General features: G+C 38.3%; 2 protein-coding genes across 5 annotated transcripts in view; one reads left to right on the top strand and one right to left on the bottom strand.

Moving 5' to 3' along the window:
• Positions 1–247: 247 nt before the first annotated feature.
• On the bottom strand, positions 248–9,922 carry TRMT5 (tRNA methyltransferase 5). Its single transcript, XM_028113835.2, has 5 exons — positions 9,821–9,922; positions 7,817–8,472; positions 4,630–4,754; positions 788–1,442; positions 248–417 (listed from the first exon to the last, which is right to left on the bottom strand). The coding sequence occupies exons 1-5, from the start codon at positions 9,823–9,825 to the stop codon at positions 371–373; spliced, it is 1,488 nt and encodes a 495-aa protein (XP_027969636.2). The 5' UTR covers positions 9,826–9,922; the 3' UTR covers positions 248–370.
• Positions 9,923–9,965: 43 nt separating this feature from the next.
• SLC38A6 (solute carrier family 38 member 6) overlaps positions 9,966–26,469 on the top strand; it is a 62,712-nt gene continuing 46,208 nt past the window's right edge. For 2 of the 4 annotated variants that reach the window (XM_028114008.2, XM_028113935.2), the window contains exons 1-3: positions 9,966–10,165; positions 11,274–11,404; positions 13,946–14,019. In XM_028114008.2, coding sequence (XP_027969809.1) covers positions 10,061–10,165; positions 11,274–11,404; positions 13,946–14,019 — 310 coding nt within the window. In that variant the 5' untranslated portion in view covers positions 9,966–10,060. Of the gene's footprint in view, positions 10,252–11,273; positions 11,405–13,945; positions 14,020–26,469 lie in introns of all 4 variants that reach the window. The other 2 variants (XM_028114067.2, XM_028114138.2) reach the window with 2 other exon arrangements.

Below are 26,469 nucleotides of genomic sequence, written 5' to 3'. Positions count from 1 at the left end.
AACTGAGGATCACTGCAAAGTGGTTAATTAGTACTTTCTTAGTTAGCAATTATCCCACCTTCAAAAACTATTTTCCCAGGAGAGAGTCAATATTTAAATATATTTAATGAAGAATTAGATATAATTTAGATTGTAAGATTATAACAGATAAACTATACTTAGTAGACTTATGTCATTTAAATTTTAATTTGATAATCTTCAACTTATAAGACAGCAAGGATAAAATAGAAGTGTTCAATACTAAAAGTTAACTGCTAAAATTTTATGAAATCATACAAATTATATTTCATTATGTAAAGGTCTAGTGGGGAGAGGGAGAAAACGTTTCCAATTAAGTGAGGAAATTTGAGTTTTTTCTTCTGAAAAGACTTTATTTATCTGTCCTCTGGCGTTTAAGAGGTGGATCATCATGATTGTCTGTAACAAATCCAGAAAACCTAGATTAGTTAAGATACTTAACATTGGAAAATACTTTTAAAAAGCAAATAATATAGGCATTTTAAAGATTTTTAATACTCAACTTATACATCAAATAGTAACATTCCCATGGGAATTTATTATTTTAATGAAATAGCCTTCTACTAGACTGAACAGTGCATATGCCATGCTGATATTTGTAAAATTGGGAGAAACGAGTCACAGCTGAGTGGCAAGGAATCCTGAATTGAAATATCTAACTAGAATTAGCTTAACATATTTCCAAATTTAATAAATAAAATATATTTAGCCTAAGAAAGCTCCATGAAGGCTATTATGGTTTACATTTAATTTCCCAGAAATTGCTCACCTAGATTTAGGGTCTGGTTCTTGTAGAGTACAGCAGCAGGAATCCGGAAGGTGATACATAACATTTCCTTGTTAGGGGCTACATTTCTTACTGGGTGAACTGAACTGCATGCCTCCAAGGAAATGCCTAACACAGCCCCAGCTCGTTGCTGAACATCCTTAGCAGGATTAGGATCTTTGGAAAAGCTGTAACAGTGCACTATGGGAAGGAACTCAATGCTGCATGGTGGCCCCTCCAAAAGCGATTTGAAAACACTGAGAAACTCAACAGCCTTTGCTGGCAAGTTCATGACAATGTGCACAGAGTGTTTTTTTTCTTTTGACAGTGGTCCCAGCTGCTGCATTAACTCTTTTCTGACTGGTCCTTGAAGGAAGTCTTTCCCATCCAAGTTAAAGACTTTCACCTTTTGGTCCACTTTATTTAATTTACAATTGTGCAACAGCCACTTATGGGATTCAGGATTGAGATCGTTAGCAAATACAGTGCAGTTTTTCTTTGCTACTGGAACGGCAAAGGGCCCAACCCCAGCAAAAACATCAAATAGTACATCCCCAGGTTTGAGAAGTTCTGTGATACGACTGTGTTCTGTAGAGAGTCGAGGATTCCAATAGACTTTCGAAAAATCAAATTCATAGGTGTAGCTGTTTTCTTGAACCTGAAAAAGGTATTATACTTTGATTAACCTGTTTAGTCTTAAATTCCAGCCATGAATACTGGATGGATATACCTACACACATACATTTACATTTAAGAGCAAATAACAGTGCATTTTAATTAGAGCTCTGGGGTTTATGCTATCTTTGAGCCCAGTTAACAACCCATATTAGACTCTGACATGAGAAGAGTCTCTCCATCTCATTCTAATGGGCCATAAAGTGGTTCCCAAATCACATGAGGAATTCTTCAGACAGGCCAACTGACTGGCTTAATCATACTCTATTTTGTCACCTGATGGAGAGGAAAATAAACCTATAATTTGAAACAACACACCACACACATCTTCATGATGACTAGTTAAGTTACAGATAGCACTTCCACTCAGCAGATAAGCTTCCTTAGTTTTCAGTTTGTAAGAGGGAGGCATGATAGATCTGTTATGTACCAATGAATTTTGAGGTATTTTACTATGTTTTTAGATAGTTACTTGGACTTTGCAAGTTTCATGTCTACAAACTAAAGCCAGTGTACAGAACAAGTCATTCCGTTATTTTCTCTTTTCCCAAATTTGAGTTTTCATTGATTAAATATATACAGCAAAGCTAAGTCTTGAACACATTTAAGACTTCATGCCATTTCTTTTGGGACTATGATAAACATGACAGAAAATAGAAAACAAAATTAAAATTACAGTCATGGAATGTGACCTCAGCTATCATTTCAAGTCATGGAATGTGACCTCAGCCCTTATTTTAATGGATGAAGAATCAAAGAGCCAAAAAAGTTCCTAAGTTCCATAAATCTGATAGAGATATATTTTCTGTATTCTGCCTTCATGGAATATTCTGCCTTCAAATTTGTGTAAATATTTTTTCTTCCCAACCACATCAGATGCTCTGGCCATGTTAAGGCTCCAGAGTTGGAAATGTTCCTTCGTTATTCTGCCAACTAAAACTCTTTCTAGATATACAAACTGGAAGGTTCTGAATATGTCTTGGGATGCTTTTCCTGGAATATCCTTTCTACTCCCCCTTTTTAATGTGAAGCACAGTACTAGTTTAAAAAAAAAATACATTCTAAGTATCCTTCTGGTTTTACTCACACTGTCTTTGATATCTCACTCACCCAGTCAGCATCAGGAATCTTTTTCCTCACAATATACACACAAAGTACTTAGATGTTGCATGAGCTCCTAAAGTCAAACTTAAATGTGATTGTGTTTGAAGCAAAGGAATTATACTGAGTGAGTTTTTACATTTATTTTATGGTATAAATGCTAAGTATTAAATATATCTTAAGAACAAATTTAATTGGCTTAAGAAATCAGGAGCCATTTTAAAAATTACATTGGTTTCTCAGAACTTTTAGATCGCTGAGAATGATGCCTCCTGCTATCCTAAATGGCAGTACCAAATGAATATGCAGTATTCAATCAGTGTATGATGAGATAAGCACTGATACCAGCAAAGGATTCACATTCAAATCTTACTTGCCATAACAGAACTCATACATTATACACAAGCAGTAGGCCATGGAGGTTATACAGGGAAAGACCATGCATGAACTCTGGAGTCAGAAGCCTGGCTCCAAACACCCTGCACAACCATACCTTGTTACTTCATCTGCATAAAGAGAATATTTTTTTTTTTTTAAGATTTTATTTATTTATCTGAGAGAGAGAGAAAGAGAGCACGAGAGGGAGGAGGGTCAGAGGGAGAAGCAGACTCCCTGCTGAGCAGGGAGCCTGATGTGGGACTCGATCCTGGGACTCCAGGATCATGACCTGAGCCGAAGGCATTCGCTTAACCAACTGAGCCACCCAGGCGCCCAGCATAAAGAGAATATTAAAAACAACCACCATTATCTTGTGGGCTTCTTAGAATTTGTTATATTTAAAACATTAGCTCAGGCCTAATAGTAAGCGTGTAGTAAATGGTATTTTAATATTCTGCTACTATTATGGTGAAATATTATTATACCTAAAATATTCACCTAAGTCTATGTGGCCCAGAATCTTAAAAAATAATTATTTTGCAAACTCTCTGAGTTTTACGAAGTCCTGTTTAAAACAAGTCAGTCAAAGAAAGACAAATACTGTATGAGTTCACTCATATGTGGAATTTAAGAAAAAAGATGAATGTGGGGGGAGGGGAAGAGAGGGAAGCAGACATGAGACTGTATAGAGAACAAACTGAGGGTTGCTGGAGGGGAGGTGGGCGGGGGGATGGGCTAGATGGGGGACGGGCAGTAAGGAGGGCACTTGTGCTGAGCACTGGGTGTTACATGTTAAGTGATGAATCACTAAATTCTACTCCTTAAACCAACATTACACTATATGTTAACTAACTAGAATTTAAACAATAACTTTAAACAAACAAAAAGACATATCTAACATTTAAGAGGACTTTGTTATTAAAATTTTTGTCAAGTTATGGAGCGAGTTTAACCTATTTCCTAGCTTGGGTACAAAATTTCATATAATGTTAATAGATAATCATCTAAGACTTTTGGCTTAAAAAAGTTTATATTCTCCAGCACTTCAGAGGATTTTGGGGGTAGAGGATGATATTTTGGGGGTACCAGGAATTTGTTCCTACATATTAAAAATATTTTTTCTTTGAAATAGATTTGTTTTTCTTATAAAAGAAATATGTGCTCAATAGAAAAGTATAAAGATGAGAACAAAGGTCACTAGTAACTACATCAAATAAAAATATGCCCACTGTTAACATTCTAATATATGTGCATATTTACATAAATATTTAGTTAAAATAAGAGCTATATTCTATATACTACTCTATATTTTATATACCAGAATTTGATCAATTTGTTGATGAACATTTAGGTTGTTTCCATTCCTTTGTTTGTTTTGTTATCATAAAAATGAAGAACCTAGTACATACATCATTACAGTTTTGTCCAATTATATCCTTGAAATAACTTCCTGTAAATGCAATGCTAGGTCAGAGGATGTACCTATTCAAAATGGCAATATATTACCATCTACTCTTCCTGAGTATTTGTATCAAATTTGCACTTCCATCACAAGGATATACAAATGCTCACATTCTCACATACTTGTCAATACTAGGTTATTATAAATATTTTCAATCTTTGTCATCTATTAAGATTCTAAACATTAATCGATAAAATCTGTACCTAAGAGACAATAAAATACTCCATACCTTGGTCATCATGTTCTCCTCTCCAGATAGTACTTCCATTTGGAAATTTCGGTATGTATTATCAATATTATTGATTTTATTTACTGCTGAGGTGATTCCTGGATTTTTGTCAATCATAACTTGGCCTGAAAGAGAAGAATCCATAATAAATATTGCCAATTGGCTGCAAAATAAAACTGAAAATATGAAATGGAAGTAAACCATTTTCTTTTGGTTTATGGATCCAAAAATTGCATCTAGTGTGTATATAGTGGCATGCAATTCTAAAAATTCAACAGATTAGTAAAGTTAATGTAGCCTTCAATACAAACACAAAAAACCATATGGGTATATATATATTTTTAAGATTTTATTTATTTATTTGACAGAGATACAGCGAGAGAGGGAACACAAGCAGGGGGAGTGGGAGAGGGAGAAGCAGGCTCCCCGCGGAGCAGGGAGCCCGATGCGGGGCTCGATCCCAGGACCCTGGGATCATGACCTGAGCCAAAGGCAGACGCTCAACCGACTGAGCCAGCCAGGCGCCCCGTTATGGGTACGTTTTTAAAGAAAAATTTTTGAGGAGTTTGGGTCTACCTAATATTTTTCCCTCTGCCTCTTCTGCTCCCCCTGCTTATGCTCTCTCACTCTCTGTCAAATAATAAAATCTTAAAAAAAAAATAAAGAAAAATTTTCGAGGAGTTTGGGTCTACCTAATATTTTTCCTTTTTTTTTTTTTTACTAAATCTCAAATGGACCAATACACAACAATAAGCAAAAAGGTAGACCATAAGGTAAGGAACAGAAAGAAGATCTGTAAGGAGCATGGCAACAAATCTCAGAAATCACCAGCCTGTCCCCACTGGCCCCAAACCAAATGTCTGCTTTACTGTGTGCTTGAAACAGATGCCTTCACTTTGGAAATACAGAACAGCAAAATAAGTTTTCAAATAAAAGAAACATAGATTCTTGGGGCCCCTGGGTGGCTAAGTTGGTTAAGCATCTGACTTCGGCTCAGGTCCTGATCTCAGGCTCCCTGCTCAGTGGGGAGTCTGCTTGTCCCTCTCCCTATACCCCTCGACCCCTCCCACCCGCTCTCTTGTGCGCTTTCTCTCTTAAATAAAAAAGTCTTAAAAAAAAGAAACACAGATTCTTTAGAGTCTTATCTAAATACAATGTTCATTTACTTAAATTGTTCTTTTTGTCAAGTATTTGCCAGAGCCGAAAAAGCTACAAAGATAATAAGATACACCAGAAATGATATATTGATGCCCTTTAATTAAAGTTTACTTTTTCCAGCACTTAAAAAATTTTTAAGAATCTATATGCTAGGGCGCGTGGGTGGCTCAGATGGTTGGGCGTCTGCCTTCGGCTCAGGTCATGATCCCAGGGTCCTGGGATCGAGTTCCGCATCAGGCTCCCTGCTCCTTGGGAGCCTGCTTCTCCCTCTGCTTCTCTCTCTCTCCCTCTCTGTCTCTCATGAATAAATAAATAAAAAAAATAAAAAATCTTTAAAAAAAATCTATATGCTAATCTCACTGCATAAAGATAACTTGATTTGTAAGTTAGTAAAAAGTACTCAAAAATACAAATACACTGATATATAACCAAAATTTGTCCAGTTTCTTTCTGATAATTAGCTACCTGATTTTGAATATGATAATATCAATAAACTCTAGCCAATCATTGTTCTTATCCTGTTCCGCTTCAGGTATCAGACCTCAATTTTTAATGTACAGGAGTTTGAAATGAGGCATGAAATAAAAAAACCAAAACCAATTCTGAAAGTCTATAGTAAAAGTTTTAAAATTATCACTGTATGAGAATGTTTCACTTTTAATCTTTGAGTGCCCCTTTATAAAGGAGAGATGCCAAAAGGCATGTTTGAGTTATGACAAGTAATGACTCATAGCAAAGTTTATCCTTGACATTTGCACCCAGTTATAATTATAAATATCTGCTTATTTATTTTATTAGCCCCTTTCATCAATAAAAACAAAGGAAATGCATAACAGCCTATTTCTGAAATTCTACCCATGCAAAATATTGAGAACTACATTTTAAAGGTGAAAATAATTCCCAGAAGTGCTGACAATTACTCTACATTAAAAAAAATTAATCTGGAGAATACATGGACATCAAATATTTGTAAAAGGTTAACTGCAATCATGATTAGTCTTCTACTTCTTTCTTATCCCAAAGGATAAAGGACCCAGGCTCAAACTTGGGCTTACAGAGGTACAACATACAAAAGCATCATTTTTTTTTTGTAAAGATTTTATTTATTTATTTGTCAGAGAGGAAGAGACAGAGAGAGCACACGCGCACAAGCAGGAGGAGCAGCAGGCAGAGGGAGAAGCAGGCTCCCCACTGAGCAGGGAGCCCCATGTGGGACTTGATCCTAGGACTCCGGGATCATGACCTGAGCTGAACGCAGATGCTTAACCAACTGAGCCACCCAGGCATCCCACAAAAGCACCATTTCTAAAAGGCTAAGGGCACTAAAAAACAAAGTATGGTGCCTGACATATAGAAGAGGCTCAATCAGTTGAATCAAAGCATGAGTAAAGGTCTTGCACTTTTGATGGTAAGACACTCAAAATTTGGGCGCCTGGGTGGCTCAGTTGGTTAAGCGACTGCCTTCGGCTCAGGTCATGATCCTGGAGTCCCGGGATCGAGTCCCGCATCGGGCTCCCCGCTGAGCGGGGAGTCTGCTTCTCCCTCTGACCCTCTTCCCTCTCGTGCTCTCTATCTCTCATTCTCTCTTTCTCTCAAATAAATAAATAAAATCTTTAAAAAAATAAAATAAAATAAAATGTTCTTCTCACAGTAAAAAAAAAAAAAAAAAAAAAAAAGACACTCAAAATTTAAGAAACCTAGAATTCAACATAGTCCTGAGGGTCTAATAAGTCCTGTGTAGCAAAATGACAAGATGCCAAAGAATTCTGCCACAGCGAAAGATTCGAGTTTAATCTATGCTTGTATACTGTATACACAAAAGCCTGAAATGATTTTTAGAGCTTTGCTATCACTCGGGAAAGAATATTCCAAAACTATTCTCAAAAGAGAGGGTATGTAGCCCAAGATCCAGTTTAAAATTAAAATGATAAAATGTCCTGCTTCTGTAATTTGACATCTAAGAAAATAATTTTTAAAACTAAAATTAAGACTTGCTAATTACTTTCTAGTACATGAAAGACACACCTACCAATTAAATGCTTGAAAGGTAGTTGATGATCTCGAAGGTTCAGGTGGGCAATATGTCCAACTCTGCTAAAACCTGAAGTCACATCTTGACCTTCAGGAAGCACAGCTTTCAAGATTTCTTCTGACTTAAAGTTTTCATAAGTTAGTTCCAAATTATATTTAGATATCTGTGGATTGACATTAAGCTGCTTTAAAATACTGAGTTCTGCTCTTTCAAAGGAATCATAAGTAAATATTTTATAGGGATCCAACATAATTAGTCTACTTTCTTCATCTTCTGGATCTTCAATCACACGTTTTATGCCTGGGCGCTGCAGTGCTGCCCTTTTAAGGGATCGCATCAATTTATTGACTATTTCCTTCCTTACTTTAAGCACTGGGATGGTTACTGTCTTTTTAAAAGCTGTTCTATCAAGTTTTGTCATTCCTCGAACATTAGAGGGTGGTGAAAACAATTCAGAGTCTCTCTGGTCTGATTCTATTTCAGGCATGGTTGAGAATCTTTTTCTTTGATCCAACAAGAAAATACCAGGTGCTCTGCTAAGCTTCTGTATCTGTGATGTCCAAGCTAGTGGAGTGAATGATTCTGATTCAGATATTCTACATCTTTCCACTTTGAAAAGTATTCTTGAGAATCCAAATGGCCTCCATAAGATCCTAAAAAAAAGGATGCATTTAAAAAAAAAATACCATAAAACTACAAACTTACATGTTCACAATAGCTTAAGAATAAAAATCTAAATTCTAGGGGTGCCTGGGTGGCTTAGTCAGTGAAGTGTGAGGCTCTTGAGTTAGGCTCAGGTCATGATCCCAGTGCGGTCATGAGATTGAGCTCTGCATCAGGCCCGGTGCTCAGCGGGAGGTCTGCTGGAGATTCTCTCCCTCTGCCCCTCCCCCCACTCTCTCAAATAAAATCTTAAAAAAAACCCTAAATTCTACAGTTTTAAACAACCGCTAAATGCTGATAATTAAAACTTCTAGTGGTGACAAGTATACTATCTTTTCCATAATATTTGTCTTTTATTAGCAATAAATAATAAATGTGCACCTTCAACCCACCTGCTGCCAGGACAAGGGCTTAGTGATCCATCAGCCTCCCTATAGTCTATGAACCTCTCCACCGACAATTTTCTATAGCATACATGTGGGATTGGAAGGCTGAGATTTGAGTTAAAAGATCACCTCTAAATGAAATGGTCATTATACTTACGACTTTCCCAATGGCAATATTTACTAGGATATTCTTCTGACTGCTACATGCTTTACACACATTATCAATCTTGGGAGGTGTGTGGTATCACATCCTTACTTCGAAAACGAGCAAACTAAAGGTCAGAAGTAGGTTAATTCACCCAGTCTCGCTGCTGTAAGCGGCTGAGCAAGGATTAAAAACCAGGTCTGACTGACTTCAGAGCCTGTGGTCTTAATATATTGCTACATTGTTTGTCTTCAATGCTTTACTACCACAAGTCCTGCCTATGACTTGAGGTTTTGGTATTCTGAGGACTAGGATTTGCTAAGTGTTACATGCCCCTTCCATTCATTCACAGTATCAGTTATTCACTTCGCCTTCTAAAATACCAAAGAACCAGTTAGCAGGGGAAAGGGCCCTGCCCCAGGACCCTGTAAAGCAATTCTCAAACTTCACAGTCAGGGTTCAAATTCGGCTAGCAGTTAACCAGCTGTGTGATCTTGCAATATCTTAACCCGAGTCTCGGTTTCCCACGTGTAAAATGAAAGGCTCTTTCAGAAAGCTTTTGAAAAGATTAAACTCATTCCTTCCTAGCCACTACTCGGACCTAGGCTCAGCACCCAGGCGGTGGGTGACCTCGCGACGTTTCTGTGCGCCAAGAGGCGCGCGGAGGGGAGCAGATGGTGGTGGACGGGTACTGCCGCCCGACTCCCAGCCTCTCCGTTCAGGGGCCTTGCGGTCACCACCTTACCAACGTCACCATCCCAATTCCTGGCATCGCTCCGCGGTTGACTCCGAGACTAGACCCCTCACCTCATGCTCTGGTGCAGCTCGGAAATGGGTCGCTCGTGGAAGGCTGGCCCTCGACGACACCATCACCGTTCGCCACCGAGAGGCGAGCGTCATCAGATCGCGTCGATTCCCTCCTTTCTTCCCCGCCCTGGTGAGGTACCGGAACCCGGAAGGGCCGGGCCCACAGCCCCGCCTCCGACGCGACTAAAGACTGGAGGGTGGTAGCTCGCAGATGGACCTGGTAGTCGGCCAGCGAGCAGCATGGAGGCACCCTGGGGGATCGACAACGCTGAGCGGGGCTGGTACGTCTCTGCCCAGCAGCCCGAAGAGGCGGAGGCGGAAGAGTTGAGCCCGTTGCTAAGCAACGTAAGTGGCCTCCGCTAGCTTCCCGGTGCTGAAGGCCTCCGGGCTTCCCTGAAATGCCTGGCAAGTAAGACCGGGAAAAGAAGGAGGTGAGGGTGCGGCATGGGGATAAGGGAGAAGCTGGAGCCTGACTCTTGGCGGGTGGCGCCCTAAGGCAGCAACCAGAGGCGGATGAGATCCGGCGGAGTGCATGAATGTGGTAGCAGCGTAACACGGCTCAGAAAGAAAAGCTGAAGGCGCAGGCACAGGTGGAAGAGGATGACTGGATGAGCAGCCCTAGCGTTATGTAACTCAGTGCTCTTTGTTAGTGTCTTTGTGGACTTCCTGTTCCCTCCAGCAGTCTTGTGAGGTTTTTGCCAGAGTCACAAGATTTTTCTTTTCTAGACTTAGTCATTGGCTGCCTAAGAAACATCTTCATAGAGAGATCCTTAGCGGTGAAGGAGTGGAGGTGGCCTGGTGATAAGTACATAGGTACTTCCTTGACCCTAAAGCCTGTGCAATGGGTCCTTGGCCTTTTAAGTCGAGTCCCTGCTCTGTAACAGTTTCTAGGACTTTGCTCCCAAATGCTGTTTTGGAAGAGGGTGTTTTCAAGGGTATCTTCGGTAGAGCAACGTGAATTGCTTCTATTTACTATATCGTCATTGCAAGGTATTCCTGACCATCCTTGCATTTGAGCTGACTTAATTCGTTAAATATACAGAGATTACTTTTGCAGTCCCAGTATTGGGGAGCAACCATGGTCTCCAGCAGCCCCAAGCTAAGGATTTCTTCAGTAATCACACGAACTGAGGCCATCTCCCTTCTCTCTGTCCCACCCCATTCCTATCCTGTCTTCATCTTTTGCAGTCACAAGGTTAATCATGGCTTTTCCCGAAGTCTCCCTGGGCTCCGTACTGGTGGAGATGATTTTCCTAAGAAACAAGATTCCTGGCGCTGCACTAGTGGGAGGTGGGAAGGGAAGAAAGGAAACCAGTGCTGCTTGAGAAACTAGTGTGTCACACAGTGCCTCTGGTTTGCAGGAGACTTTCTCCATAACTTGTCATTCATTTCTTGATGAAGTTTGAACTTCACCATCCAAACATTTAACACTATTAAATTTGTGTGCTTGCAGGAACTTTACAGACAGGGACCCCCAGGTGTTTCATTTGGTTTTTCTGTGTTTAATTTGACGAATGCCATCATGGGAAGTGGCATCCTTGGCTTAGCTTATGTTATGGCTCATACTGGCATCCTTGGATTTAGGTGAGTTTTTTTTTTTTCTTCTTTTACTGTTACTTTTATTTTTCTTCCATTTTGATAGTACACTGAGAAGCAAAGAGATAGGCTCCAGAGCTGGTGTTATACAGTGTCTAGTTAAATTATTTCTGGGGTTTTAGCATTTTCTTACTATTGTTGCCCGTCTATAGCTTGGAGGGATGCAATATAATTGGTATTTTTTATCCAAAAGTGTGGCTAATTTTTTAAAATGGAAACTTGATCCACACTTGCCACTCCTTATGACTTAAAGAGTGGCTATTTGTTGTGTCAAGTTAGCCAAAGTGAATTAAAATTTATCAGCCATACAGATTACCTATAAATGGCAATTTTATGAGGGTAAAGTTCCTACTCTTAGGTAGTCTTGTTTCGCTGAGTCTAGACATGTGTTCTGTGCCTATTCCTTTTCATCTAGACTTGACTCATTCCGGTTGGCCCAAAAGAGGAGACATTCCTGGCTTTTCTGTGTTTCCATAGTACTTTGTATATTCATTCTGTTATTATAATGTGTTATAGTGATTTGTTTGCAAATTAGTTTCCCTGCTAAACTGAAATCCTTTAGAACTAGACCTTATCTTTAGCATTTAGCATTTGTTTTATCAATAGAAGCAGATCTATTTTACCAGGAAATTTAAAATGCATCGAGTCTCATTTAGGTTTATTTTCTGCTTTTATTTTTAATTTCTTGATAAGCAAACCAATTTTTAAGTAACCCACTTGCCTTTTTTTGTTTTTTAAAGATTTATTTGAGAGAGAGCGTGTGCACAAGCAGGAGGGGCAGAGGGAGAGGGAGAGGGAGAGAGAATCTCAAGCAGACTCCACGCTGGGCCAGAAGCCTGACTCGGGGCTCTGTCCTGTGACCCTGAGATCATGACCCAAGCTGAAACCAAGAGTGGGATGCTCAACCAACTGTGCCACCCAGGCGCCCCCCCAACTTGCTTTTATAATGGGTTATATGCACAAACTTTCATAATTTTTAAAAACTAAAAAAATATTTTTTTAAGTAGGATCCACACTAATGTGGGGTTTGAAATCACAACCCTAAGCATGCTCTACTCAGTGCCAGGTGCCCCTCATAATTTTTTAAAAGCTTTAATTTAAATTCCCTTTAGTTAATATACAGTATTATATTGGTTTCAGGTGTACAATATAGTGATTCAACCATTCTATACATCACCTAGTGCTCATCACAAGTGCGCTCCCTAATCTCCATCACCTGTTGCCGCTGCCCCCCCCACCCCCACCCCGTAACCATCAGTTTGTTCTCTATAGTTCAGGGTCTACTTCTTGATTTCTCTCTCTTTTTCCCCTCTTTGCTTGTTTGTTTTGTTCCTTAACAAACTTTCATAATTTTAAAACTTCAAAACCGTATTTGACATCTTAGGCAAGACATAATCATAGGACTCTTTTGAGTTCCCTTTGAAAAATCACATTTTGTACTCCAGGGCCTTACGTGCAGTTGTATACCACTGAACATGTCCTTATTGAATCATGTCACATTTTCCATTTAGTGATAACCAAACTGTTATTTTGTGAGGCCTCAAGTGTACTGACAAGTGTACTTGTATACAAATGACAAGTGTACCTCTCAGCTTTGCTACTTAATTACAACTATTAAGTAGACCGTGAAGAATTTCTTCAAGTTTTGGGGCACTCACTAGTGCCAGCTTTCTAAGAAGCTTGTCCTGTCAGTATCCTCCTGAGAATAAGTAGGAAATTATGCATATTGTCTCTTTTCACACTTTTGGTGAAAGGACCCTAATTATTACATTATTTGTACCTTTTCAAATTGTGTCAATAGATGTGTGTTAACTGCTTTTGTTTGATTTGGTGAGTGTGTATGTGTATAATGGATGCTAGGAAATGCAGTCTTTTTTTTTTAAGATTTATTTATTTTAGTGAGGGTATGTGAGTGGGGGGAGGGGAAGAGGGAGAGGGAATCTTCAGCAGACTCCCCGCTGACTGGGGAGCCAGACATGGGGCTCCATCCCACGACCCTGGAATCATGACCTGAGCTGAAACTAAGAGTTGGATGCTCAACCAACTGAGCCACCCAGATGCCCCTAGGAAGTAGTCTCAACTCAGTATTATAGGTGAAGGTATCATAGGGAGGTACAGTCATTGGAAGAGGAGGGATGGAGGGAAGGAAAAAGAAGACAGTGAGATTTCACAACTAAAACTTCTGTTTAGACTTAAAATAGGAAGAAATAGTTATAAAAGGGAAACAGTACAAGATCACTGAATAGCTGAACCAGCAGTCAGCAGACAAGAGTGCTGAAGGGGAAAATTGTTTTTGTTTTAAATACAGTTTGTTTCTTTCTGATTTATTTTTTTAATCTAAAAGCAGTATATTTTCATTTAAATAAAATTTGGTAAATACAGAATAATATTTTCTTTAGTGACCATAATCCAACTACTCAAAGATAGTTCCTGCGAACATCTGAATGTGAAAAAAATTTGTTTTGTAATGAGATACTTCAAAAAAGAAAACTTTGTGGGGGTTTGACCATGTACTCTTTTATATTTCAGTTTCTTGCTGTTGATAGTTGCTCTCCTGGCTTCTTACTCAGTTCACCTCCTGCTTAGTATGTGCATTCAGACAGGTGAGTAAAAATATTATGCTGAGTTATTTGTTGAAGCGGCCCTTTGAGATGATAACCACATATAGGATTGGATGGCTCAAATTTAATTTCCAGCAGGCATACATTATTATTAGGCAGGGTGGTTGAAATGGAGAATTTCAAAAGGCCAGAAGAGATAGACCCAATCCTAGGAGAATATTTAAAGACAGAATGGGAGGAGGAAACTTACCTGCCTTTCTCTACAGCACACAGCATAGTTTTCTAGATTGGGTAGATTAGGGGAAACACCTGAAAGGGTTTTAAGGAATCCAAACTTTATGTTATGGGGAAGCAGTAGGCAGGTGTTTATTCTGATCATATTTCTCGTAGGGCGATTATTTCCTCAAGGAGAACACCTTTTCAGATTTATTCCTGCCTGCTCTGTAGGAGGCAAGGTCACTAAACTTCAGATTTATTTAGTTTTACATTTTTAATTGCAAGTCTAGAATAAGGTAGTTTTTTTGTAAAATGACAGAATTATATGCAATTAAAACAATATAGATATGTATATGCATTTTTCCATTTGGAACTTTAATTCAGTCATGTATTAGCTTCTCTTCAGTTGCAATGAATACAAGTGTATGAATTACAGAACTGCGTTAGTAGAGTTTTTCTTATGGCATTAACAAATATTCTGTGTCCATCAATCCTGGTCTTTTTATCTGTCTGGTCTCTTTTATGTTTGGATTAGGTCAGTTTTGATGCCAGAATCATGAGTTTAATTCTTATGTGGGTGAATTCACTTTGCTCTATCAGGTTTTGTAGTTTTCAGACTTTAAGAAGCAGAATAGATACATAAAATAGATAAAAATAGGATTCTGGCTGGAACAGGTGAGAGAAGCCCAAAGGCATTTCTTGAGAATTTTAAGACTCTCCAGAGCATACTCAGCTCTACTCTATTTAATCTGTCTGTGCCATCAGACATACCTGCAGATCTTTTTATAAACAGAGATTCATAAACCACAGGGATTCTAATTCCAAGAATCTAAGTTGCAATTTAGAAATATGTTTTTAAAAGTCCTCCTGATGATTCTTAGGCAGAACTGATTTAGGATCCACAGTTCACAGCTATAACTTGTACCAGCACCTTTGGCCATCCAGCCTGCAAATGTATGCCTTTTCTTTCAAGGGGCTTGGGTGACAGTGCAGACAGATAAAAATACTAGGAAACAATGCAGTGATAGTAATCTGAAAGTACAAGTTGTTCATAACAGCATCCCAAATTCAGGAATCATAGCATTAAATAAGTATCTGTAACTCCTGCTGAAACCTGACTGGAATTTTAATGACATGTTTTGAAATTCTGCTTCTCTCTGTGGCAAGATTATTTTTACCTAATTGTGGTAGTTTTTAACATCTTAATAGGTTACTTTATTATGTATTCTACTGAAAGAATAATATGTTAGTCAACCATGCGGCAACTATGTCTTCATTAACTAAAACGTTATAGCATGCTTTATTAATTTCAATTATTTGGAAGTGATACTCAATTTAGGAAGATTTCCAAGTAATGCTGATTTTTTTTCTCCTTCAGTTCATCTATATTTTACTTTAAAATTCTGACACTGTCTTGGTTCTTTTCTGTTACTTTAGGGGGCGTATGAACTGAAAACCTCTGTTTCTTTCTCTTTTTTCTTTTCCTTTATTTTTGTAGCTTGCTTGGTCCATGAACTCACTTCTTCATGGTTCTTCATATACATTGACGCACCTGTCTTCCGTTGAACTCCTTCAGTCATTGTAAAATTCTCTATGGAGGTAGGCTTTTAAAAAATATATATACGTGTATGTATATATGCACACACAAAAGACTAGAGAATCACATGTAGCTACATGTTTTTCCTCAGTGTATTGGACTGTCATAAAGGAGTATTAACTCAGGTCAGATTGATTGGTCAGAGAAAGGGCTATCATAAGTCTTTACAAAATAACTTCTTCATTTATTTGCCTGGAGTACAAGAGAAATGTTAATCTTTATAAAAATAAAGGATTTCTTCATGTGAAATTCTGCTGTTTTGGATTTTATATAGGGATTGAGGTCTCTGAAGACTGTTTTGAGGAGCGGAGGTAGCATATAAGGTACCTAAATCTCTCTAGCCTTGGTTTGTCTATAAAATGGTAATGATAATGCTTTCCTTTTGGGATTATTGTGAGAATGAAATACACTAATGTATATAAAATGCCAAGGCTTTGGTCAGTACTGGCTTTTATTATGCGTTCTCACTGATGCAAAACCCTTAAAGATTGCAAGGTGTTGTACACACTACTCTCTCAGAAACAGTTGGCTTATTGTGATTCTTTGGGGAAACTTCTGTGCTTAGGGAATAAACCCATAGGTCCCCTCCTCTGATCTCCACATCACTATCAGCAGGAGGGAATTCACTGACCCTACCACCTTTGTACTTGCCCTCACTCTCTTGTCCATATACCCCCTCTTTGTCCAGTTGGAGTTTCATGGTACGTTATTACAAGCACTCCCTTGTTCCTCCCTTTTATCATCCTACTCCTGTGGCAAAATCCAACCATGGTTAAATGTGACTCTGCCTACTTCACGCATGCACCTGTGCAATTGAATGTTCCTGAAGAAAAACAACCTCACAGAGTGATATCACTATGATTCGGTATCTAGTGGACCTATGACACTATCACACAATCCTTATTAACTTCCTTAGTTCACTCACTTGCTTACTCTGCTATTAGGAGGTGATTTTTTCATATCTTCTCCTTTCTCTCAAACCTTCAACACATTCTCGTTGATTACATTCTTAGCTGATTCCTTCAATTTCTATTTCACTGAGAAAACAGAAGGAATCATAAATGAACATTATAAGCTCTTGCCACCACTTACACCTTCCCATTTTTCATTTGTGCCATATGCTCTGTTACTTTGGACGAACTCTTAGTGTTCTTATCTAAGGCCAGCTTTTCTACTTCTGCTGTGATCCCATTTGCTCTCACCTGCATCCCTCCAGCCACTCTCTCCCTTCTCCTTCTTTTTTATCATCTTTTTTCCTTTGTTTTCTTCCTATCCATTTACAAAGAATCTGTCATTTCTTCTGTTTTAAGAAGGACTCCACATTCCTTCAGTATGCTCCATGCCTTCATAGCAAAACTCCTTAGAAGACTTGTTTATGCCAGATACTGTTTCCCTTCCTCTCATTCTCTCTTTTCTTTTCCCCCCTCTTACTCTCTTTTGAACCCACTCCAGTTAGGCTTTCCCCCATCATTCCATTGAAATTATTGTACCGGTGACTTACACTTAGTTGCTAAATCCAGCAGTCAGTCGTCAGTCTTCACCTTAGTTGACTGCTCAGCAGCGTTTAGTAGTTAGTTGTTCCTTCCTCTGTGTGACACTTATTTACATTCTTCTGGTTTCTGTCCTATTCCACTGAATACTCTTCTTTTTTTCTGCTGAATATTCTTCGTCTTTCCATCTTCTAAACACTGGAGTACCGCAGGACTATTCCTCTGATTTCTTTTATACTCACTAGGGCTCCTGGTGACCCTAAACTTTATGTCCTTAGCCTGGATCTCTTCCCCTGAATTTCAGTCTCATATCCAACTGCCTCCATGACATCCCCACTTGGATGCTGATATATCTATCTATCTATCTCAAATTAACCAAACTGTCCAATTTTGCACTTCCAGTCTATACCTTCCACTCTTTTCTCACCTAAGTAGATGGTAGCATCTTCCTTCTAGTTGCTTAGGCCAAAGATCTTGGAGTTACGGTGAACTCATTTTTTCCCCTCATACTCCAGATGCAAGCTCCAAATGTGAGGAAGTACCCGTTCTATAATTTTGAAGGTAAACATTGACACAACATGTGAAGATCCTGATGAAAAGGTATAGAGGCTACCATTTGATTCAGCAGTTGTACTACCAGATCTAGATGTTACTACTAGGTATCTAAATGAGTTGAAAACTTATGTTGACACAAAAACCTGCACATGGATGTTTATACCTGCTCTATTCATAATTGCCAGAACTTAGAAGTAACCAAGTTGTCCTTTGGTAGGTGAATGGATAAATGGTGGTCCATCCAGACAATGAAATATTCAGCACTAAAAAGAAATGAGCTATCAAACAATGAAAAAACATGGAGGAACCTTAAATGTATATTACTAAGTGAAAGAATCCAATCTGAAAAGGCTACATCCTGTACAGTTCCAGCTATACAGCATTTCTGGGGCGTCTGGCTGGCTCTGTCAGTAGAGCGTGCAACTCTTGATCTCAGGCTTGAGTTCAAGCCCCATGTTGGGTATGGAGTCTACTTTTAATGTTTTTATTTTTTTAATATTTTATTTATTTATTTGTCACAGAGAGAGAGAGATGACATAAGCAGAGGGAGTGGTAGGCAGGGGGGAAGCAGGCTCCCCACTGAGCAAGGAGCCTGATGTGGGACTCAATCCCAGGGCCCTGGGATCATGACCTGAGCCAAAGGCAGCTGCTTAACCAACTGAGCCACCCAGGCATCCCTGGAGCCTACTTTTTATTTTTTATTTATTTATTTATTTATTTTTATTTTTTAAAGATTTTATTTATTTTTTGACAGAGAGCGAGAGAGGGAACACAAGCAGGGGGAGTGGGAGAGGGAGAAACAGGCTTCCCGCTGAGCAAGGAGCCCGATGTGGGGCTCGATCCAGGACCCTGGGATCATGACCTGAGCTGAAGGCAGATGCTTAACGACTGAGCCACCCAGGCACCCCTGGAGCCTACTTTTTAAAAAATGGTTGACTCTGTGACATTCTCGAAAAAGTAAAACTATGGAGACAGTGAAAAGACCAGTGGTTTCCAGGGGCTAGAGGGGAAGGAGAAATGAATAGGCAGAGCACAGAGGATGTTGGTGGCAGTTAAACTATTGTGTATGATACTTTACTAGTGGATACATGTCATTATTCATTTGTCAAAACCCATAGAATGTACAGCATCAAAAGTGAACTCTAAACTGTGGACTTTGGGTAATAATGTGTCAGTGTAGGTTCATCGACTGTAATAAATGTACCACTCTAGTGGAGAACGTTGATAGTGGTGGAGGCTGTGCATGTTTGGGGTTAGGGAAGATGTGGAAACTCTCCATACTTTCTGCTCAGTGTTGCTGTGAACTTAAAACTGCTCTTAAAAAGAAAATTTATTAAAAAAAAAAATTAAAGGGGCACCTGGATGGCTTAGTTGGTTAAGCATCAGACTCTTGGTTTGGCCCACATCATGATCTCAGAGTTGTGAGACTGAGTCTCACGTCCCGCTCTGTGCTGAGTGTAGAGCCTGCTTAAGATGCTCTCTCTCCATCTTCCTCTGCTCCTTCCCCCCCCAAAAATTAAGAAAGAAACAAACTCGGAGGAAAAGAGGAAACAGATAATACAGAGACCAGATGAAAACTTAAAAAAAAAAAAACTTCAATAGCTTCAGAGAACTAAAAGAAGATACTGCATTTTTGAAACAAAGAAATTATTAAAAGGTTATAATAAGAGAATATAAGAGTCCTAGAAATTAAAAATAAAATTCAAGATTAGTAGTGTTGAAAGAGTTAAGGAAATTTTTTTAGGCAGGGAGGTGAGGGGAAGACAAGGAGCTTGGGATAAGAGAGGAAAGATACAAAATAGAGGTCCAGTCCAGGAGGTTCAACATGCAAATAATTGGAATTCCATAAAAAGAGAAGAGAAAAAATGTAATGGTAGGAAATTATCAACAGAATAATGCAAAGAAAGTTTGTGTAACTGAAGGAAATTAGTTTCCAGATTGAAAGGATTCTTCTTAGTATCCTATAATAATTGAAAAATAATTCATACAAGCACACATCATTGTGAAAAATCAGAAACCCCAGAGAATATCCTAAAAGCTTTCAGAGAGGAGAAACAAACAAAATTCTCATACAATTAATCAAGAACTATAATAGCAAATGACTTCCCAGGAAATACTTTAAATAAGACTAAAACAATACCTTCAAAATTTAGGGGTGGGGCATGATTTCAGTATAGAATTCTATACCCAGCAAAACTATCATGTAAGTATGATGGTAGAATAATAACATTTTCATACAGGCAAAGACTCAAAAAATTATTTCCTGTGCACTCCTACTTAATGAGCAGTGGAGGATGCCATTTACCAAAGTTATGTACTTTCAAAGAAATAGGGAATTTAGCATAGGAGAGAAGTAAAGGGAGTTCCCAGGACAACTGAGCAGCTGATCTAAAAGCCACCTCCAGATTGGAGTAGCTTTCGCTTTTGCTTTTTTTTTTTTTTTAAGTGGGCTCCGTGGCGGTGCTTGAACTCACAACCCTGAAATCAAGATCTGAGCTGAGATCAAGAGTCAGATGCTTAACTGATTGAGCTACCCAGCCCCCCGCTACCCCCGAGTAGTTTGTTTTTTGTTTTGTTTTGTTTTGTTTTTCACAAAGGCGCAGTCAGCTTTCCAGGCCATGCTTGCCTTCAAGATATGTGTTCATGATGACCCTTTTCTTTGTCTTTTTCCTGAAAAGAATGCCTTTCTCATTTGTCTGGCTCTAATTTGCACTAACAGTACCTGAGTAAGTGAGCAGTGAGGCCTGGTTGTCACAAAAGTCTAAGAATCAAATACTGGAAGATTGAAACAAAGTATTAACAAGGGAAATAAAAGAAAGAAATGGATTAGGGAATATGGAGGTTAAGGGAGTTAGAATTGAGAGGAGCTGATGTCTGAATATGGTGAGTAAGAGAGAAGGACATGTCTACGGATATCTCCCAGATTTCTTTTATGAGACACTGGACTAATGATAGTGTCATTAAATGGAGATAAGGACATAGCAGGAGGCATTGATTCAAAGTAAAAATGAGTTCAGCTTTGGATAGGGGGATTTGAAGAATAGTTGATTCTTGAACAGCAGAGGTTTGAACTGTGTAGATCCACTTATATATGGTTTTTTTTTTTGATAAGTACAGTATGGAAAATGTATTTTGTCTTCTTGATGAATTTCTAATAACATTTTTGTTTCTGTAGTTTCCTTTATAAGAAGCCAGTATTAGGGGGGCGCCTGGGTGGCTCAGTTGGTTAGGCAACTGCCTTCGGCTCAGGTCATGATCCTGGAGTCCCGGGATCAAGTCCCACATCGGGCTCCCTGCTCAGCAGGGTGTCTGCTTCTCCCTCTGACCCTCTTCCCTCTCGTGCTCTCTATCTTTCATTCTCTCTCTCTCGAATAAATAAAAATAAAATCTTTAAAAAAAAAAAAAAAAGCCAGTATAGGGGCGCCTGGGTGGCTCGGTCGTTAAGCATCTACCTTCGGCTCGGGTCATGATCCCAAGTCCCGGGATCGAGCCCCACATTGGGCTCCCTGCTCCGCGGCGGGCCTGCTTCTCCCTCTCTCTCTGCCTCTGCTTGTGTTCCCTCTCTCGCTGTGTCTCTCTCTTAAATAAAATCTTAAAAAATAAATAAAATAAATAAATAAATAAAATCTTAAAAAAAATGCAGCTAGTATATAATGTATATAACATACAAAGTATGTGTTAATTGACTGTTATCAGTAGGGCTTCTGGTCAGCCGTAAGCTCTTAGTAATTAAGTTTCTAAGGAGTCAAAAGTTATATGCAGATTTTTGACTGCACGGGGTTGGCACCCTAGCCCCTGTGTTGCTCGAGGGGCAGCTGTATATCTAGATGGACAGGTCCTAGAACTGAAGCCCTGGGTAGAGGCTCATTCATTGGTTCAGTACTCTTTTTTATCTGTTGGGAATATAGAGATAAGTAAGACTTCCTTCCCTGGAAAAGTTCATAGTCTATTGGGGAGACAAATATGTAAGTAAAAAAAATTATAATGGCAGTGTGATGATTGTAGCTATTTGAATCTGGGCTAGATATAGTGATAGCTCAGAGGAGGGAGTGATTTGCCTTGTCTGGGTTGGAGGTTGATGGTCAGTAAATATTCCTGGAGGACTGAGCCGAAAAGGAATTTGACTAGGAGACAAGGGAAGAGAGAATATCGCATTTAGAAAAGTATGTACTGTATATGTTATTCAAGATACCAAAAATAGTTTACTATTTGTGCATGAACTACAAAAGAGAAAAGAAAACTGAAGAGATAGACAAGTATCACCTAAGGAATTTGGAGTTTTTGCTGAACCAGTGAGAAGCAACTGAGGTGGTTGAAAAGAGTCAAGGAAGATACTGGGATTCACCACTTGTTGCTTCCAAAGAGAATTTTGGTCCTTCCTAGAGCCCACTGAGAAAGAGCATCGCCCCTAACTTCCTCTTCCTAAAGTAAGGTTATAGTTCTTTTATTAGGATTTTAATTGTTAACAGTGATGAGGAAATAAATGAGTAAAATGTCTCCTTTGTGCTCACCATTTTGGGTTTTTTTACATAAGCCCTTTAGAGCAGTGATTCTCAACACCATCCATTGCAGCACCCTTCTTATATATTTATTTATTTATTTAATATTTGAGAGAGAGAGAACGAGCATGACCTGAGGGAGGGGCAGAGGCAGAGGGAGAAGCAGACTCCCTGCTGAGCGGGGAGCTGATGTGGGGCTCCATCCCAGGACTCCGGGATCATGACCTGAGCGGAAGGCAGATGCTTAACTGACTGAATCATCCAGGTGCCCCCATTGCAACACCCTTCTTAAAAAAACTTCTTAGTGCTCCATTTACTATCTGAAATGAAATTCCTATAGGTATCATAACCCACCTGTGTGGGCTGATTATTTTGTAACTCTAATACACTTAAATTTTTATTTATTTATTTATTTATTTTTAAAGATTTTATTTATTTATTTGAGAGAGAGAGAATGAGAGATAGAGAGCACGAGAGGGAAGAGGGTCAGAGGGAGAAGCAGACTCCCTGCTGAGCAGGGAGCCCGATGTGGGACTCGATCCTGGGACTCCAGGATCATGACCTGAGCCGAAGGCAGTCGCTTAACCAACTGAGCCACCCAGGTGCCCCTAAATTTTTATTTTTGTTCCATGGACTTTAGAGAGCATCCCTTGACTCTACCATGTGATATGATATTAGTGCTCCTACGCTTTCTCTCACCTGTCCTCTCCCTATTTCCCATACTCCCCATATTTCCCTGCTGCAACTTTATATTGTCAAGATTGACAATATTTACTTTCTGTAAATTAGTTGAAAACTAATGAGTAGCATTTATAGGATAAGATTATATAAATGTTCACAGCAGAGCCAAGCAGTATATTGGGATCCTAGAACTTTCTCTACACATGCAATATCACAACCTCTGTGCCACTTGAAAGGAGAATGTTTCTAGTATTCTAGTATTCTATTTTCTTTTCCTGCATCGAATTCTCTAGAATCATACCGCATTTAGTGGGTAAACTGACATTTAATTACATATTGAGAAAGGTCAGAAGTAGTGATACAGTTACATAGTAGACACTCAATAAATGAATGACCTGCATGACACTATTAGGGAGAAAAAGGTGAGAGGAAAGTGATGGAAAGCACAAGAAAGAGAACAATTTCAAAATAATAAGGGTGCATTCCAAATGGCCAACTTTCTGAGAATTGAACTGTTTTTGAATAACTTATGTCCCTCAATTCAGATCCAAAGATAATATTGCTGCTGCTGAAGCTTGGGCTTTGTACTGTAACCAGAGTTTATTAATTGTCCTATTTCATTGAGGAAAAAATGCAAAGCAGACAGAACACTGGAGTAACTAGCTGGAAGTATTCCACAACTTTATGGGAAGCAGCTTTCCAAATGATTCGTGTGGAGCCAAACTCTTGGTCTCGCCAAAATAGCACTATCGTGTGCCTTGATGGTACATTAAAGAAGAAATTTTCCCCCAATTTACTTGTTAAGATTTACAGCCTTTCTGCCTCCTGAAAACAGAGCATTGATTTCTTTAATATCAAAAAATAATTTCCTAAAATAGATTGCTAACGACTGCTTTCAGTTATTTATTTAAGGAGAATTGTGCCAAATACTGCTTGTATGGTTTCCTGTAAAAGACTGAATTAATTTTATAATTTCATAACTAATGTTATTCCTATTCTGTAGGAATATGCTTCTAATGTGACTGGTCATTACCACATCTTATTTTGAGATCTCTCAAAACATTTTCACTTTATAAATAAGATATTAAAACATTGATCATATGAAAGAGCAGAAGAATATCCCTTATTAGGAGACCAAATGATACTTTACTAAACACCAGAGAAATTAAAAGTTGCAGCTTAAATCGACCCCATCCAATATTTGGTAGAGGAAATAGAACTATACAAGGAGTCTGGTTTTTAAAGTTCCACCAGCCCATTATGGTCATTGTGGAATATTTGAATGCCCCCCCAGAAAAGGAAGACAAAGAAAGAAGACTACATGATCATTATTACCAGTTTATATAGTTCATCCCACTCTTTTTATGTTTTTAATTTATGGATCATATTCGAATCAATTTTTTCATTCAATATTGACATTTTTCATGTTATCATAAACATAGTTTTTAATGGCTACCTATTAATGTATCAGGTATACTACTAATAATATACTTAACCACTTTACCATTATTGAATATTTAGGTGGTTTGTGGTGGGTTTTTTTTATTTCAGTGTAAATTATGCATGATAATCTTTGCATATAGTGTTTTGTGATTTTAGTCGTATTTCCTAAGATGCAAGCTTCTAGGGGTAAAATGTTATAAATATTTTTTTTAATTTTATTTAATTATTTATTAGAGAGAGAGAGAGAGGGAATGAGTGAGCTGGGGGAGGGGCAGGGAGAAGGACAAGCAGATTCCATGCTGAGTGGCAGCTTGGAGCCTGGCAAGGGGCTTGATCTCACAACCCTGAGATCATGATCTGAGCCAAAATCAAGAGTCGGCCGCCTAATCGAGAGAGCCATCCCAGCGCCCCCAAATGTTAAAAATATTTTAAAGGCTCATTGTTCAAACTGTATTCCGAACGTCATACCAATTTACACTATTACTAGCATCTTAACTGCCCAAATGATAAAACAGAACTTTAAAAATATTTCACTAGGGTTGTTTGGGTTTATATGTTGAGATGGTCCAGAAAACCATTAAAAATTAAAAGAGAATATGTAGAGATAAAGCATTTGGCTGACTGTGTACATATTTTAGTAAAGCCTCAATGTTAAGCCAGAAGCCATTATTCATACTCATGATGTCTTAGACATGGGAAAATACTTCTTATTTTTGCAACATAAAAGAAGTATGATGACAGTGACAAAACTGAATGGCTAGCCAGACGTGCTGATTTGGAAGATAGAGTGCAGATTTGAACATTATACTCAGTCTCCATTTAAAAGTCTAAACGTTTTTCTCTCTGAATTTGGGAGTTTGCTGTATTTAGAGATACTTTTATAAAGTTAGAAAATAATAGCAAGTTTGAAATTGCTAAAATGCATGCCACTACTGTCAGAAGTTGCAAGTACATTTATCTTTATTAAGCTATTAGTTTGATTATATTTTCTGTGATAATAAAGGTTGTGTTGTAATTTAAAAGTTAATGTTTAATTTATTTAGGTAATTGAAATACCAGTTCTTTTTGGAATCCTTCAGTATTATGACTTTTGCTTATGGGAAATTTATTAGCTTTTCATGTTTACTAAATATAAATCTATACTTGTTTTCTGCTGTTCAAAAATGAAACAAACCTTAGTAAAATTTTGGATCAGTATCATCTTAATAACTTGCTTATTGACAGAGAACCTCTACATAAGTCATTTTAAAAGCAAGTTATTCAGTATATTCCCATTTGTGACACTGAAAAGCCTCCTTGTTTTAAGTTCTTGGAAGAAAAGTTTTTTTTTAAGAAAGAACAGATAGGGGCGCCTGGGTGACTCAGTTGGTTAGGCGACTACCTTCAGTTCGGGTCATGATCCCAGGGTCCTGGGATTGTGTCCCACATCGGGCTCCCTGCTCAGCGGAGAGTTTGCTTCTCCCTCTCCCTCTGCAGGTCACTCCCCCTGCTTGTGCTCTCTCTTTCTCTCTGGCAAATAAATAAACAAAATCTTAAAAAAAAAACAAAACAGACAATTTTAACTATAATATTAAGGAGGGATGCTAAAATTGAACAATGATGTTCCTTTAATCTCATGCTTTAGTGTCAGATCAGAGACCTTCTGGAGACTTGGTTCACATACACATAATATTCAGCAAACTTACCTTCTCAGTGTCAAATTATATAGAAGCTAACATTTAGACAATTTTTCTGGTTTAATATATATATACCAAGGCTTTGGAATGTCAAATTTAAGGAATTGTGCTCCTATATAATATTATCAATTATGTTTAGAAAATTAAGACAAACTAGTAAAGATTTATTGATTAAAATAATTATTAATTTTTGTGTTGACATTCACTTTAGAATATATATATTTGGAAAAAAGAATTTTGGCATTTCACAAAGGAGGAAAAAATTCCAGTTCTTCATTTTGTAACTCTGCTTTTTAATTTTTATGTTCTAAAATGTATCCAAAATCTACCCCTGT

This window comes from Eumetopias jubatus, unplaced genomic scaffold, assembly GCF_037043125.1.
Source record: "Eumetopias jubatus isolate StellerSeaLion01/CBP00866 unplaced genomic scaffold, mEumJub1_p1.0 scaffold_7, whole genome shotgun sequence".
NCBI classification, from domain to species: Eukaryota; Metazoa; Chordata; class Mammalia; order Carnivora; family Otariidae; genus Eumetopias; species Eumetopias jubatus.
Note: the sequence above shows the minus strand (reverse complement) of the source record. Positions and strands in the feature narration are given on the sequence as shown.

Excerpts from the sequence above, each read along its gene's own strand:
- TRMT5 (XM_028113835.2), bottom strand. Across the intron at positions 4,755-7,816 it reads ACCTTTCAAGCATTTAATTG|GCCAAGTTATGATTGACAAA; the intron begins GTAGGTGTGTCT and ends CTTCTCTTTCAG. Across the intron at positions 1,443-4,629 it reads AGGAGAACATGATGACCAAG|GTTCAAGAAAACAGCTACAC; the intron begins GTATGGAGTATT and ends TACCTTTTTCAG.